The 16,655-nt window shown below is 41.7% G+C and overlaps 1 protein-coding gene across 5 annotated transcripts in view; it reads left to right on the top strand.

The window, feature by feature from the left end:
* The window catches only part of plxnb2a.1 (plexin b2a, tandem duplicate 1), a 225,747-nt gene that overhangs the window by 163,242 nt on the left and 45,850 nt on the right, over positions 1-16,655 (top strand). For all 5 annotated transcript variants that reach the window (XM_040035794.1, XM_040035799.1, XM_040035798.1 and 2 more), the window contains 8 exons: positions 749-894; positions 981-1,160; positions 2,442-2,576; positions 4,844-4,944; positions 5,233-5,359; positions 13,788-13,944; positions 15,296-15,404; positions 15,551-15,662. In XM_040035794.1, the coding sequence (XP_039891728.1) occupies positions 749-894; positions 981-1,160; positions 2,442-2,576; positions 4,844-4,944; positions 5,233-5,359; positions 13,788-13,944; positions 15,296-15,404; positions 15,551-15,662 (1,067 nt within the window). The remainder of the gene's footprint in view (positions 1-748; positions 895-980; positions 1,161-2,441; positions 2,577-4,843; positions 4,945-5,232; positions 5,360-13,787; positions 13,945-15,295; positions 15,405-15,550; positions 15,663-16,655) is intronic.

Here is a 16,655-nt window from a genome sequence, read left to right as displayed (position 1 = left end):
TATGCTTTACTTGTAGGTTTGCATGTTTCAATAAATCACTGCACCCGTTTCCATTTTTTTATTTTAAAAAGAAATGGGGGATGGCTCAGGACCTTTGGACAGTAATGTAGGACAGCAAAGGACAAATGTGTTACCACTAAAACAACCTATACTATGCAAGTATAGTTTAACAAACTCCTGTGTTAAAAACAGGAAGTTTTGTAGAGCTACGTACTGTTTTTGGTTAAACACTGTAAAAAATCGATGCCTGTTTAAGGGAAAAAACCAGCAAATGCTATTTTTATAGTGAATTCCTTTTCTTTGTCAAGCATGAAAACTGTGGGTTTTATCTTTGACATCACAGACATGTGATGTGGTTTCCAGTATTTGTGCGGCCAACAGGTTAAGATTAAAGTTTAGCTAGCAAAAGAATTCCACGACCAAGACTTGTGTAGCCATTAACCACATCTGATATTAATCTTCCGGTGTACGTAAAAATGTTAAATACAGCAGCATTTTGTCAAAGTGTATTTAATGACTGTTAAAGCAGGAGTTCAGATAGATGGAAGAATCTCCTTTGCTAGCATTAGCCTATCCCAGAATCCAGTTTGATACTGGGCACTTTGATAAATGACTCCTTTTTGAAGTGGGATTAAAAATCAAGCATTTTGGTCTGAGAAAAGAAACCATAAGTGTGCTCTTCTATCACAACTTGTGAATATTAATAATGAGGTTATTGTCGACATGATGTGTTTGCTCCTGTTTGTAGGCATGTACCCTCTGAAGGCAATTAATGATAAGCTGGTACAGATAATAGGAGCCTGTTACAGCAACAGCGGCATCATTGACCATAAACCTGCTGTTTATTCACCTTATTCCTCCAAATCTGACGAGCTGTGCCTCAGCAACAATCAGGTGAGAACATCGGTCTGTGTCAAAAATAAAGCATGGCTACAGCAGTAGATGAAAGGTTATAAAGTAATATATTTCCGCTCCATTAGAATGACATGGCTCACAGGTACAAGTGTGGAGCAGAGTTCCTGCCCTCCCCACTGGCTAGTAAGGCTGAGTTCGCCCTAACAGCCGAGCCCTCGTTGACCCATAAGGCTCACTTGACCGCCGTCGCTGTGGCAGAGGAAATGGGACACGCTGTGGCGTTTGTGGGCACCGCCACTGGAGAGGTAACAAATGTTTTTCACTATCCTGTCACTTCTAGATTATTCGTTCCCTCCTCGCCTTTATTTATTCTTTTTCACGTTGTCTTTTCTTTCTTTGGCTCAGGTACATAAAACCAGTGAGTGCTATATTTTCAGTGAGGTTTTTAAAGACAGGAACGCCATTTTGTCTGTTTTTATTCCCTGAATGCTGGAAAATTATGTCTGACTGTAACTCTGACATTATTATGTTAAAGTTGCCATCAACTCATCCATTTTTGCCACTTTTCTGGGTTATTAGGAAAACAGTCCAAGCAGCGATGCCCAGAACTTTTGCACAGTTAAGAGACTGCTTCTCCCCAGAATGCCCTTGGTCCTCCCCAGGCTCTCAGTTAGACGTGCACAAAGCACCCCACCCTTAAGGCATTCTCATCTGGCACCTTACAGTGTTGGGGAGCAGCAGATGTACTTTTCTGTGCTTTGAGTCTCATACCAAATCCCAAGAGTGCTTCCCCCTGCCTCTAAGACTTAGGCCAGACACCATTTGGGCTAAGCTCATTTTGACTGCTTGGGTCCACAGTGTTATGCTTTTGATTACCACCCACAGCTCATGGCAATAGGTAAGGGTAGGAATATAGGTAGGCCATTAAATCAACAGTTTTACCTTCATGCTGGTGGATAGCTGGATAGAGAGTAGTAAGTTAAATGGATCCAACATCTTTCTCTCTGCTTATCCTGATCCGGGTCAGGGGGCAGCGGTCTAAGCAGAGAGGCCAGTTCTTCAGGGATGACACAGAGGTGTTCCCAAGCTGGCCGAGAGATCTAATTTCTCTGGAGGGTCCTGGATCTGCCCCAAGGTTTCCTCCCAATTGGATATTCCTGAAACACTTCATCTGGAAGGGATGAAGGAGGCATCCTTATCAGATGCCAGAACCATCTTAACTGACTCCTTTCAATGCAGAGGTTGAGCAGCTCTGCTCTAAACACCACCTGAACCTCTCACAGACATAATGAGTCCCTCATTATATCTGTAAGGGTGAGCCCAGACGCCCTCCAGAGGAAGCTGCTTCGACTGCTTGTATGCTCGATCCTGTTCATCCAGTCACAGCCCAGAGTTGGCAGCCATAGCTCGGCCTTTCAGTCAGCAGTTTTACCTTCATGCTCAGGTCCCTCTTCATCACTGTAGACTCACAGGGCAATCCATCTTCCCTCGCTTGAGGCTTGAGACGACACTCTGTGATATTATTTTGAAAAAGTGGATTGGGTGTGGGTTTTGGATGTGTTAATGCACTTTCTGTGTTTCTGCAGGTGCTGAAGGTGCATTTGTCAGCCCATCCTGAGGTGTACGGGCGAGCTGCTGGCAAAGTCTCTGGAGACAAGGTCAACAAGAACCTGCTGTTCGATTCGAGCCTCGAACACCTGTACATCACCACCGAGAAAAAGGTCAGACTCGCTCACTCCGACGTGGGGCTGATTGATTATTCATTTTTACTAAATCCATTTTTCTCTCCTTCCATTCATCCAACACCTCTGTGTCACCTCAAACCGAAGGTCAGGGACTCTGTCGTGTGCTTACTCCTGCTTTTTTCCATTTCATCCATCAGGCCGGAGACTTAATGAGTCTTTCATTTATTCTGTCTGTCTCATTTGATCATTTATTCATCCGTTCGAATAACACCAATACATCCGTCTACATTACCACACAGAAGTCAGCCATTGATTTATTCACTCATTCCCTTTCTCCACGGCTCCCTTTGTTTTCCACTCGGCTTTTTCTCTTCATCTGTCTTTCTTTCCTTTGTCCTTTCATCTTTCGGTCGCCATCACTCTCCGCGAAGTGAAAAAGATGTTATTGATTTAGAAATGAATTAATTAGAAAGCACTTCAGGAGGGCAATTTACTTTGATCAAGTCAAGTGACGATACCCGAGCTTGTTCCATCTGCTCATTTAAATTTATTAGGCCGCCCCTCTTCATGTCAGAGAGGAAAATTATTTCCACCGCTGGTTGGAAAAAGTTCTCCACTGAAATACCGTCAATGCAAGCTTTTCAATTACAAGAAAATACTGCTCAGTAAAGGAAAATCGAAAATACTAATAGGCGGTCTGCGTAAAAGATTATTTATGCTCCATGTCAAATGATCCAGATCTGTTAGAACTGTAAAACATCAGTCACATGAATCACTTGAGTGTAAGCCATTAAACCAATCACTGAAAGTGAAGCTGTAAGAGTAAAAATTCAATCAGTCAGAAGACCTACATCCTAATTTACTAAACAGAAACAATCATAAAGGCTGATCATCAGGTGTCCTCTGGACTCTGGTGTAGGACCTGTGCCTGCTTTTCAATCTCACATCCCATTGTGACTCCATTAGCATTACAGCGATCGGTGGGGAATTAAATATTGACTGTGCTCTTCAGTAATTTAATTGATCGAGCCTGATGACATTTAGCCATCAGAAAATGAAAGGACGTCTGTAATACTCATGGACATCCAGTGGGACAAAGCCAGAGAAGAACTTTACACTCCTGCTGAGAGTCATGAGTGAGCCAGACATGAAATTACAGATGTTAAACAAATATTGAAGGTATCCGGAGTGATATAGACTTCGGGAGGAAAACATTTTCTCAAATGTCACAAATAAATGCCATAAACCTGCTTGTAAATCACTGTAAAAGGATACTTCACGGTACTTTAATTTTGCTGCTGGTGGTATTGAATTTAACTTTAAGCTGTTACATTGTTACAGTATTAATCTGTTCTAATAATATGTAAATGTATTAATTCCATAATTCAGTTTTGTAATGTTTTATGATATGTTATTAAATCCAGAGTCCTGCCTCTAAAAATGGGTGGAACATTTGTGGACTGGTTAGCACCGTCACCTCATGGCAAGACGTTTCTGGGTTCAAATCCTCGTGCTGGTCTTTCTTTGTGGACTCTTTTATTACTATTGCTCTTCCTCCTTCATGCTTTTTTCTCAAATGGGCCACTTTAGCTCCTCGACCTCAAAGCCATAGTCTTTCTGATTGGCTGCCTCTTGTGAGCAGAAGTTATGAGCTATAGGTGAGTGCTCAAAGTCAGATTTAAGTGCATTATAAAACCATATTAGGAATATCCACTCTCAATAACAACAACAACAAGAGCCGAGAATAGACAGAAAGTATCTGAATCAGACTGTTTACAGTCTGAAGCTTGAAAATTTGGCTCACATGGAGTGCTTGCACATATGCTGACCTCATTAATAGATCTAAGTTTCCCAAAATGTAAACACATAACTGCTAAAAGGACCCAAACGTATTTATCACCAGAAGAGCACGGAGCATTTCTCGGGCTCTTGCTCCCCCCCGTTGCCAGTGTTAAATTGGCGCGTATGTTTTAAACTTTTATAAAGATGCCCCATCTCACAGGTTTTAAATAAGAGCACAAGTTAGCTCACAAAAACACGAGGCAATCAGTGCTGTAGAAGTAACTGAAATGGGGTTTATGAAATGATGCTCATTAGCTGCTAAGTGATAATCATAGTGTGTACACTCCAAGCTGAGCTAATATCAGATTTATTTTTACCATCATTTGAAAATATTTTTCCCTGGTTGATAGTTGTGTTTTTGTTTTGTTTAGTTTTTATCAGATTTCTCCTCTTCCCTCATCTCCTGTATGTTGTTTAATAGAACGGAACTTTCACAATAAAAGCCTGTCACATGTGTGCAGATCACCAAGGTTCCAGTCCAAGCCTGCCAGCAGGAGACGAGCTGCCACTCCTGCATCGGTTTGAAGGACCCGTACTGTGGCTGGTGTGTCCTGGAGGGAAAGTGAGTCGCACATGAGCAGCTTGTAGACCAGCTGCCCCCCCCCCCCCCCCCCCCCCGCAAAACGAGTGTAGAAAACTAACAAACAAGCATACTAGTTATGGTGCCTTAAGGTTTGAAGAACAAAGGCTGTGTCAGTGCTAGCCACCTCCATCGGTTTGTTTGTGCACATTTATGTAAAGCTAACTCTGTATGACTCAGGAAACACCAGCTTAATATTGCCACCTTATAAAGCCAAGCTCATATTCATTTTTTCACTTGTTCTTTCTTTAACATCTGCTCGGTTCACAGGTGCACCAGGAAGCAGGACTGCGGTAGGTCATCAGAGCTGAACACCTGGCTGTGGTCACCAGATGGAAAGTGTGTGCAGATCCAGGGTTTCAACCCGCCGAACCTCAGCTGCAAGAAGACAGACCAGGTATGAGGGAGGTCTACAAGAGCATGCATATTGCTGTGAATCTTTTCCTCTGTGTGCTGGAACCCCCCTGAGCTAAGATCAGTTCTTGCTGAGCTCTGCTTAATTTAAACCACTCAAAGCTGAAACTCTGGCAGAGGTGGAGGGCTCTTTGTCTGTTCTGTCAGCAGCATTTCAAACTTCTTTCTAACCTCTGGTACATGGATCTTCAGGGCCCCTCAGGGGAGCTACAGAGAGATAAAGACATTTTTTGATCCACAGCAACATTATAATTTACAATTCCTCTATGCGAGCCAGATGTATATTGCATCGTTGTTTGTGCTGACAGCTCCTTTGAAAACAGCTCTGTAGTTTTCAGGCTGATGAAACTCAGAAAGTGAAAAATGTGCTTCTTGGAAATGTTGCATCACACCCAGAAACTGCTGATGGTGTCTAGTTTCGGAAAATCATGTTGGAGCAGCACCAACAGCGACACAGATTGATCTATGATAAGATCAGCCAACACGGTTTGTTGCGGTTAACCATCCTAAAAACATTTCCATGTTACCGTAATAAGCTGTGGATTTTTTTTTTCTTGTTGTAACTTGCTGTCAATTAATTCTGTCCACTAATCTTCCAGCCTCATGTTCGCTCATGGCAAATATTCAAGTTTATGGTTACAAAAAGGTTCACATAGCAGGAGTGGCTGATTTGTACCCTCAATTTTAAAATTCCGATTTTGAGCACATAAAAACAAATGTGATATAGTGAGTCAGTCGCAGTTTATTTGACATTAAACGTCTGGAACTAGTTTTACTAATAAAGTAAATACATCGGTGCGTTGGTGGTTCTTTGTGTCTGGGGGTGGGCGTCCGGGGACACACCGGCTCACTCCTTGGCGGCCGCTTATCGGGGCCTGGAACCTGGGGCTCGCTCGGGCCACCTCGGAGGTGGGGTGCCCCCGGCCTCTCGGCCTGGGGCTCGGTCACTCAGGCACAGCTGGCTGCCGGCGGAGCTCACGGGCGCGTCACTGCAACCCCCCCCTGGCTTCTGCTCGGTGGCTGCTGAGTGAACCCTCATCTGGGACTCTCCTCAGCTCTTACTGGGACAGTGGCGCGGCTGCCCCTCTGTTGGTCTTCCTTGGTCTCTTGTGTTCTGGGGGCCTTCTGGATGTCTGGAGTTTTGATCTCTTCCATACCTGCTTCATAGCCCTGGAGGACGGGGCTGTGGCTCCCCACACTCCCTAGCAGATCGTTACATGGAGAAACCTTTGGAATGCAAGCATGCTGATCCACACAGGTGTGCACACAGGTGTACACACGGGTATTCACAGACGCGGACTACAGCTTTCTTGGCTGCTGCCTCAAAGCACATTGTGCACTGTCTATCTTGCGTGCTGCACAATATCATTTATTATTTAGTATCTACTGATATCTACTGCTAGCTAGTTTATTGTGATGGTGCCGTTTTTTTTTTTTATTATGTTGCTCTTTGTTGTTTGCTTTCTCTTCTGTTTTTTTTTCTCCATACAGGTGATCCAGGTGTTTTTTTGTTTTTTTTTTCTTCTCTTTCTTCCCCCCCTTCTCACCGTCTCTTCTCCCCTTTGGTTTTCTCTCTCTCCCTCTCTTTCTTTCATTCTCTCTCCCTGTCCTATCCCCCAGTCATGTCTGTCCCGTTTGTAGCAACTGAAAATAAAATAAATTCATAATTATAATAAAGGTCAATCCAATGGACCAATATGGCAAGGCCATGATGATCCACTTGGTAAAATAAATCCGCTTGGCATCTTTCTTGGCCTTAAGACAACAATTCTGATGGCAAAAGATCCAAACGGGACACAAAAAAAAAAAAAAAAAAAAAAAGTAAATACATCGATGGTTCCAGAACAACGTATACTCCCCCGACCAGTTGGCGAGAGATTGCTGGGTTTTGCTTGCTGAGGCTAGGTGATTGCTTTAGCCACTAGCAGACTGTCACAGTTGCCTGTAGTTTCCATGGTAGATGCCTACTTGTCTGCAAACACTTGCCAGCTAGTTCCTAAGGTCTCCATTTCTGTTTTTTGTTGCACTTTTTCAGATTTAATTCTGTACTCTTATTTGATCATTTGATACTGACAGACACTCTGAAAGACTCTGCTCAATTAGCAAGTGTTTGCAGACAAGTCTGTGTCATCCATGCAAACTACAGGTGACTGTGGTAGTCTGCTAGCAGTCAAGCACAAGGGGGTTTTTGGTGCAGCACCCTCTTTGCAACCAACTTCACCTAGCAACAGCCAGCGACTTCCAAAAACCACTTGGCAACCCATTGGGAATATACATTTTTCCCTAGCAACCAAAGGCAGCCAAGGGGACTGAGGCCTTAGCTGGCATTGTCCTTACCATCAGTGAGGATACATATCGTCTTCTTATGGATTCTATCATCAGATCCCAAATTCACAGTCTTTTGTCAGTATGGTTAAAGTGTTCAACAGCAATCATAAAGTATACCATCTTTAGTTTTCCTCCCACATAATAGGAATATAGCACCAGTATCACATTTTGTTTTGTTTTCTGTTTTTTTATCAGTAAACAGCAGGTCAACAAAAAAATATTGACTTTGAAAGTCACATTTATCTGAATACTCTAATACAGCAAACTTATAACATTAATGGTGTTATGTTGAATAAATTCTTAACTCATTGAGCGGTTAATGTTAGTCTGAACTGACCCAGGCTTCCACACAGTGGTAAAAATGTTGTGGCTGTTTAACCTGTTAACGCATAAAGTTAGGTAATAATGGCTTTTGTAAGTAATGCTCAGCTGTAATTGCAGGGGATCAGCTGCTATTAGCAGCTTTCATTAGAAGAGACAAACACACAGTTCCAGTCTGGTCCTTAGCCACTGCAAGCATGTATTGTTTCAGTAGTGCATCGTTAGAGGGTGTATGCAAGGATGTCTATATACATGCATTTGCAACCACTTTACTGTGTGTACCCGCTACAGCATAGTGGTAGACATGGATTTACTGCAGGCACAGAAAGTGTCCTCAAAGCAAACTTCAAATGGAAGTAGTAGCAGTATAAAAACAAATAGGAGGGTTTTTACTCTCAGACTGATACTTTTGCTCGTGTTTTAGATTTTAAAGATAAAAATTTGTTTCAAACAGGAGACGCCAACATCTAAACCCTTTAATAACATGGTACGAACTCGTAGCTCCTACGTGGCAAAACTTAAAAGTTTCTGTCTTTGAATAGGTGTTGTCATTATGTACCAGCCGCCTTAATAAAACTTTATCTTGTACTTTCAAGGAGGCAAAAATGATCCTGGCCAACAGCATTAAAGTAACACTGAGCAGCTAATTTATGTAACGCTATAAAATTCAAAATCGAAATGCTGTAGCAGCAATTTTATGGAGTACACCAAACACCAGCAGAGAATGCTGCGCTGCGTCAATACATCTTAACATGACGGCTTCACTCTCTGAATTAATGAGGGATTGATCAAAGAGCTGATCTGCCAGAAAGACGCGTCGTCCTTCAACGCGTGCAGCACCACGCTGTCCACCGACGTCGTCCCCACATCGTGATATTTCTACTCCAAACCTCAGGTGTTATCCAGCAGATGCAGCCGGCTTGCATAAAATCTAGTTCATTATGCATTCTTAGGGACTAAAATTCAGCTCCAAGAGTTTCAGCAGTCGCAAGTTTGAATGACATGAAACGACTGAAGTTGCTGTGAGGGTAAAAATGTTTTGTATGTAGATTATAATATTGGTGATTGTTTATTTTGGCACCATAGTCCTCACTGTTCTCATCAGATGTGATGAGACGACAAAACAACATTATGGCTGCGTGATAATGCAATCAGGTAAGGCTATGATAAACGCTATGCAAATACGAGTAGGTGGCAGTCGTAAATACAGAAACTTTCAAACCAGTTTTTATATTTGTCTATTTGTTTGTTTGAGGCAAAGTTACAAGTTAATCAAGATAAGTCCAAAGTATAAAAGCAGATGTTGTCCTTCAGGGCAGCAGGAGAGTTAAAAGTCTTAAAGTCAAACATTAAATGTACCAAGTTTTTTTCTTTTTAAGCTGTTTGATCTTTTTTGTATTATTTATCATGGAGCTCTGCAGCCCTGTGAAAAGCTAAGGACCCTCCATGAGTAGCGGTAGCGTAATAGAGCTACCTTTTAACAGCAATAACTTGAAGCAGTGGTTTTCTGTGTGACTTTATGAGTTTATCACATCATAGTGGAGGAATTTTGGCCCGCTGCCCCTTTCAGCATTGCTTTAGTTCATTAAGATTTGTGGGCATTTGTTATTCGCAGCTTTCTTAACATCAGCATCACCGTGCTGACAGCTGGTATGAGGCATTTGTGCTAATATGTTGTGTTTAGTTTTCTCCCAGCATTGTGCTGTCCATTATGGCCAAACCTTTGCCTTCCAAACAAGCCATACTTGTTGAGTCTTTTTCTAATTTTAACTATTGATCTGTAATGTTTAACATCTGAGGCCTGTAGAGTCTGAGAGGGAGCTAAGAAAACGACAAAACCTACAAAAGATTCGCAGCACCCGGTGGTGCTTATCCTCATCATTTCTGTGAAAGCAGTAAGGGTGTACTTTTCTCACAAGTCCTTGAAACTTTCTTTATAACAGGGGTACAAACAGAACAAATCTTCAAGCTATAGTAACTAACTCAAGAAAGACAGGACACAAGCAATTTAACTGAGGAAGTTGTGTAGCTAAAAAGTAACCCCTCCCAAAAAGAGTTAAACAAAAGTTAAACCCAGTCTTGTCAGCGCCTAATTAATATGAGCGCCACACTTCAAACTATGTTTATATTCATCTGATTTCCTTTGTTGAATATGTTTTGGGGGGGAAGTAATTGCTGCCCTGATTGTGTTCATTGGCAACATTTGCTCCAATCAAGGATGTGCGACATCTTTATACTGCAAACAAATCACAGGAAGGAGGTTAGACTAGGGAGTGAAACAAATCACTGTAAGCTCCTGTTTCGTGTGTCTTAAGGCTTACTTAAATGCCCCTTCTGACTTAGATGCTATAAGAAGGTTGGGGTTTTAAGTATTACAGTTAAGGCCTTTTTAGAAATAGTCAATTTTGGGATTATCAAACCAGCAAAGGTGATTATGGAGCAAGAAGATGATGGCGCAATAACAGTTTGAGCTTCCTAAACATGTGTTTCTACTCTAAGCTGTTATCTTTTTCTGTTTTTCAGGTCTGTAATTTTTTTCATTAAGTATTAAGTCTTTGGAGAGTTAGGTCTGCAGTCAAGTTCAGGGCACGTCTGCAGCCCTGCCTGTATCTGATTTTAATTAATTATGTGCTTCAGATAGCGCTGCTGTAATCTCGTAAAGTCGCACATACAATCAGAAACTCTGATCTGCAAATTGAAAAGGTGTCAAACGTTGCTCTTTGCTTCAGTATTTTAATTTGAACGTCAGAATCCTTTTGAGGTGACGTGAGTTTCTGGTGGAAAGGAGTTGAGCTCATATTCCTCTGATCAGAAGACTCTGTATGTAAAACCCCGGCAAACAATCTTCTGAGACCAGACAGATAAATCTGTTGCATCTTAATTGGGAAATTTGGTGCCATCGCCTCCGTTGCAGCCCCTAGTTTGTGATTTGAACCTGATAAGACAATTGGATTTTAGCTTTAAAAGAAGGAAAAACTTCCTTCTCAAGGTTTTACATACTTAAAAAGAAGAAAGCGTCCCAGGTGACTTCGTCCAGGGGCTTCTCTGGTCCGATAGTTTCGCTAAGATCAAAAACTTTGAAATTAAAACTTCAGCAGCAAAATTTAAATCGGTTGAGGTCAGCACAGAGTAATGAGGAGCTGATGTTTGAACAGTGCCAATGAATAGCAATTATCACCGCAACTCTCACACACAAAAACTCACATGTATATGCACAGAGAGTCAGACACGTCACGGTCTCTTATTCTCTTTCTCAGTGTGGAAGAGAATAAGACAAAAAATATACCCAAACATTGTTGCAGTCACATACCCGCTGAGCTAATTGCGCTGTACTGAATGAAATTATTATTGAAATATTAATTAGAAAAAAATATTTAATTAAGAGGATGGGAGTGCATAGTAAGGACAAGACTGCACAGTATTAGAGAAACCCAACGATCCGTTTGAGCAAGCACTTGACAACAGTGGGGAGGAAGAACTCCCTTTTAACAGGAAGAAACTTCCAGCACAACCAGAATCTTGAGGTTAGGTGTCTGTTGAGATGGACTTAGGCTAATCAGATGGGCACAAACACAAATTCAGCTGAACGGCAGAGTTTCTTCTGGTGTTACTGGGATGTAACAAACACCTCACAGCTGTATGGGACCAGTAAGCAGCTCCAGAGACCTGCCAAGGGTGCCTACAAAAGCATACAGGGCCCAATCTACAGCAGAGAGTAGTAAATGGGTAATTATGGAATATAAATGGTAACATGGTTAACACACACATGACTTACAGGTGAAAGTTTCCCTCTTTGAAACCCGGACTTTAAGGGTCACAAGCTGGTGTTCTCTCAGAACAGGTACCAAACCTGGATAAATGGGAGGGCTGCATCTGGTGTAAAATTTGTGCCAAATCAAATCCTGTGTGGCAACACTTTGGTAAATGAAGGAAGAGCTGAAAGTGCCTTTAGTGGTATACAAAAGCATGGATAAATGAAAGGGTGAAGTCCATGATGCCCTGAGGCTATAGCAGCATCCCAAAGAGGTGGAAAAGCACTGTTTGAAGCCACGAGTTTGTCACCTGAACACAAACCGGCAGTAGATGGATGTTTATGAAGACTGACATGAGAGTGAGAGTGACGTGCTCCGTCTAGCTGGGATAATATGATAAGATCAGCTCTTTACAGTTTGGCAGGGAAAACAATTTGAAATACAACTCTGGGCTTAACAGGAAGACAATGAAGAGAAGCTAATATGGGAGAAATAGGCTCTCTCTTTTCCTGTTTGCAGTCCTGCTGCAGTGTTTTGGATACACTGAAGGCTTTTCATGGAGCTTTAAGAACAACCTGATAATAAGGAATTACAAGCTTAGAATGTGTCTTGATGCATTCTCAATCATCCAGGTAAGGAAATCCCCAAAAAGTTGATTCTGTTCATCTGGACGTAGCGATTTCTGTGGGAAAAACATTTAGTCACTAATCCAAGAGACTTCATCAATGTCAGTCTCTCTCAGACCATATTAATGCTGGAGGTCATCCAGAATGAGTCCCTGTTATAAGTTTCTGAGGATTTCATGACCAAATATAGAAAAACCTGGATTTCAAAGTATGAAATTACAGTTCAAGGTCTTTAAGTCTTCGAGACACTATAAGAGAGAGGTGTGGCACTTAAAGAATCCTGAGTTGAACTCTTCCATGGAGTTGAGTATCCAGCCAAGTGTAATTAATGGCCCTGACCAGGTCCTGGTCGCAAGGGCAGCAGCGGTCTCCTCCACCACTTCATTTGTGGAGGCTATACTGAAATTTTAAAGCAAGCAAAGAGACTTCATCCCTCCAGAGTCTCCTTCCTGGCTCTGCCCTGGTTGGACTTCCTTTCCTTTGGATGAAGCTCATTTCAGCCTCTTGCATCCACCATCTTACTCTTTCAGTAGCTACCCGTAGCTCATAGCCTTAGGTGGGATTAGGAACGCAGATCCAGAAGTAATCAGCGACTGCAGACGCTGCCCTCCTGTGGGCTCACCAGGCGCAGCAGGAGCTGTAGGGCTCTGGTGCTTTGCAGATCAGAGGGGCAGCCCCGGGTGGTCTCCGGGTTACCAAACTGTTGCTGTGTTGTGCATGTTTTTCTTAGTTGTTGAGCAGCAGTGCATCTCTGAACCGGATTATCTATACCATCATATTAATCTGTCTGCTCAATGTGTTCAATGTCGATTAGCCAAACTAACAAAAATAAATATTACGACTGGGTTTGTTTGTTTGTTGTTGTTGTTTTTTTTTAATAAAACAGGTGAATGTCCAGGTGTAATAAAAATATGACAACAATATTACAATGTCATGTATAACTTTATAAAAATGCATTGCCACCATTTGCTAGAGGAGAAACTTAAAAAGATATAAGACTTAGGTCTTAGTGTTACTTCTGCAAGCGCTGCTGTTAATAATACAGTGAATTCATCAGGTCAGTCCTCTGCGTGATGATGCCTGAAACTGCCTCAAACCTTTGCACAGTGCATGCATACTGCGGCTCCTATCTTAATTACTCTGTCACACCCCGTCTTATTCTGTAATTCATACTCGTACACAGAAAGCACACTCCCTTTTCTCTGTCTACCAGTGGCTCACACCTCTCGTGTTTCTTTATCTCCCCGTAGCCAGTTGAGGTGTGAGGTGAAATATAATTACTTCTCTGCTTTCATTTTCCTTCTCGGGTTCATCTCTAACTCTCCTCTCTCTTTCTCCCTTATTGTGCCTCATAACTCCTTTAATTTGTGCACTCTGTCTCCAGGTGGACATCAGCATACCTGCTCTCCCCGCACTGAGGCCGTCTGATGACTTGCAGTGCGTTTTTGGCTCTTTCTTTACTGGAGCCGTGAAACATGGCGGGCAGGTTACTTGTTCGCTGCCCGACCCTGTGGAAATCCCAGCCACTCCTGACCAGCAGGGTATGTGAACAGATGAAGGATGCACAGATAGTTTGTTTTCAGTATATGGACTTTGGATTGGAGTGGACTGTCACTCAATTACACATCATAAAAACACATATAAGCATAAACTAGAATCCACAATCATGTTAATATCCTAAAAGAACCCGTTGAGAATGTGGAAAAGCTAAGGTATTACCTTGGTTAGAAAGCGGCATGGGTAAAGTGAACAGACACACTGATATCTGCTAATTAGTGCTAAGTTTGAGTCATTGCATCATTTACTCAATCTATCCAAAGCTGGATCATGATCCAGGTCCACAAACATGGAACATGCTCTCCAACTCCTCCTGTTATTTAATTAGATTTGGGAATATTCATTCATATTTTGAGCTGGACTGTTATCTTTATTCTCCGGTTTGATGTATTTTTCTTATTGTTTTTCTTCTTTTTTTATTTGGCTCGTCTTAAATCCTAATAGCACACTGTGTATCTCCTTTTCTATTACCTACTGTTTGTTTACATCTCATACTCATGCATTTTAATGACTTTGAACTGCCTTGTTGATGAAAGGTGCAGTGTAAATGTATTTCGCTTCCTCTCACCGAGACTGGAGCTACCTCAACCTAACTATTTTAAAATCCTATTGTATTTTTACTCAGGTGTACAATAAGTTCTGTCTGTTTTTATATTAAAAAGAGGGTAACTGTGTAACTGTTATCAGCTGTGTGCTCCAGGAGCAAGAAAGTGAGCTGTATTTTAAAAAACCTTTAAATATAAAATGTAGGTGTTGCAGTTTGCCCTTTTAAAAGACATTGCCTCCTAACATTGACCCTTATTTTGTGCCACGTATTAGTGGTAACCTGGTAAAGGTTATTAGGCCATTTATTAATGTAGTATAACAGAAATAAATGGAGAAATAATTAACAGGAAAAAAAGTATATTAACAGTAAAGCCAATGTTTTTACATTTTGTATCAAAATACAACAAATTGGTGAATACAGTGCTAGTGTAATTTTTTTATTGCACACTCTTGAAATGTGAAGAATATAAAGATATAAATATTAGCATATGCTACTCTCACGTGTGTATAATAAAACAACGTCTGATATATAAACTGATAAACACCTTGTTTCAGAGTTGATAGGCGCTGGAATTTTATTACTGTTGACCAAAGTTAGTCATATCCTGCCTCCTCCCTCCTTTAGCTTTGCAGTCTTGATGCTAAGCTAAGTTAGCCGGCTGTTAGTGGTTGCATCATGGAAACGTACTTTGTTTGACTCTCGGTAAATTGCTCCTTTAACAGTTAATAGGAAAAACAACACCAACAAAACCTTGATTTTAATGTGTGTGTGTGTGTGTGTGTGTGTAGACTTTGTGTCAGTTCCCATGAGGATTGTGGTGAATTCAATCGAGGTGACGTCAGGAAAGTATGACTTCTACAACTGTGCTGCCACCGTCAGGAAGAACCAAAATACACCGTAAGATGGATAATGTAACCTCCCCTCCCCCATATATACGTGCGTGTATACCGAAAAAGTATACACGCGCGTATATATGTGTGTATCACACGTCCGCTTTACATACTTAAAGCAGACGTGTGATGGCACGCACTTGTTGTTTTCAGGTGTATAGCGTGTGTGACCAGTAAGTGGGGCTGTCAGTGGGACGCTCAGACTCACAGCTGCAGTGACGACGACCATAATGTGAATGGAGATTACATAATCAAACCCCAACAGGTAATAAAATAATAATCTGCAGCTTTTGCCTTTTAGAACTGCTTTAATTCTTCAAGCACAGATTCATCAAGGAGCTAGAAACACTCCAGAGAGAGAGTTTGAGGTGATCTGAGTTTTGTGACATGGCACATAGAAGCAGCCTTTAGTAGATGGCGTGCACATGTCCGTCCATCTGAAGGGACAGACAGGGTAGGTTGTGGTGTTTAGATGATGCTTAGTTGGTAATAAAGGGGCCCAAAGTGTACCAAGCAAATACTATCACACCACCTGCAGCCTGAACAGTTAATACAAGCCAGGATGGAGCAGTGCTCTCGTGTTACCCTGCTGTCTGAATTGAGATCGATAAGACCAGGCAACGTTTCCCAGACTTCTGTTGTACAATTTTGGTGAGCATGTGTAAACTGTAGCCTCAGTTTCTTGTTCTTAGCTAACAGATTGGAAAGCAGTGTGGTCTTCTGCAGCTGCAGGCCATCATCTTCATGGTTCAATGTGTTGTGCATTCAGAGATGCTCTTCTGCATACCTTGGTTGTAACAAGTGGTCAGTTGAGCACTTTTGCCTTTCCTATCAGCATGAGGCAGTCTGGCCATTCTCCTCAACATGGACTTTTCCTCTTAAAGAGGAAAAGCCGCTCACGGGATATTTTCTCTTTTTTTGGATCATTCTCTGTAAACTCCAGAGGTGGTTGTGTGGGAAAATCCCAGCAGGTGTACTCAGTTTTACCACTATAATTAGCTGATGGGATATGTGCTCTAACGTGCATATGAAGTCTACCTAGTAATATGGACAAAAAAGTATGGAGTGGCTGAAGCTCATCATTAAAATCAAATATTAACAAGGAAATTGAATGTTTTCTCTGTTTATATTGATGAGTTATTAAGTGTCTGAAGTGTTTCACAGTGAGCTATGATGATTTGATTCGAGGATGGATAATTCACAGCGTTGCCTGAAGTGTTTTGTTTCCCCATGAGTACTTACATTGTATTTGAAGGTG

This window comes from Simochromis diagramma, unplaced genomic scaffold, assembly GCF_900408965.1.
Source record: "Simochromis diagramma unplaced genomic scaffold, fSimDia1.1 OVJJ01000816.1, whole genome shotgun sequence".
Classification (NCBI taxonomy): domain Eukaryota; kingdom Metazoa; phylum Chordata; class Actinopteri; order Cichliformes; family Cichlidae; genus Simochromis; species Simochromis diagramma.
The sequence above is the reverse complement of the archived record's forward strand: the minus strand, read 5'-3'. Positions and strand labels throughout refer to the sequence as shown.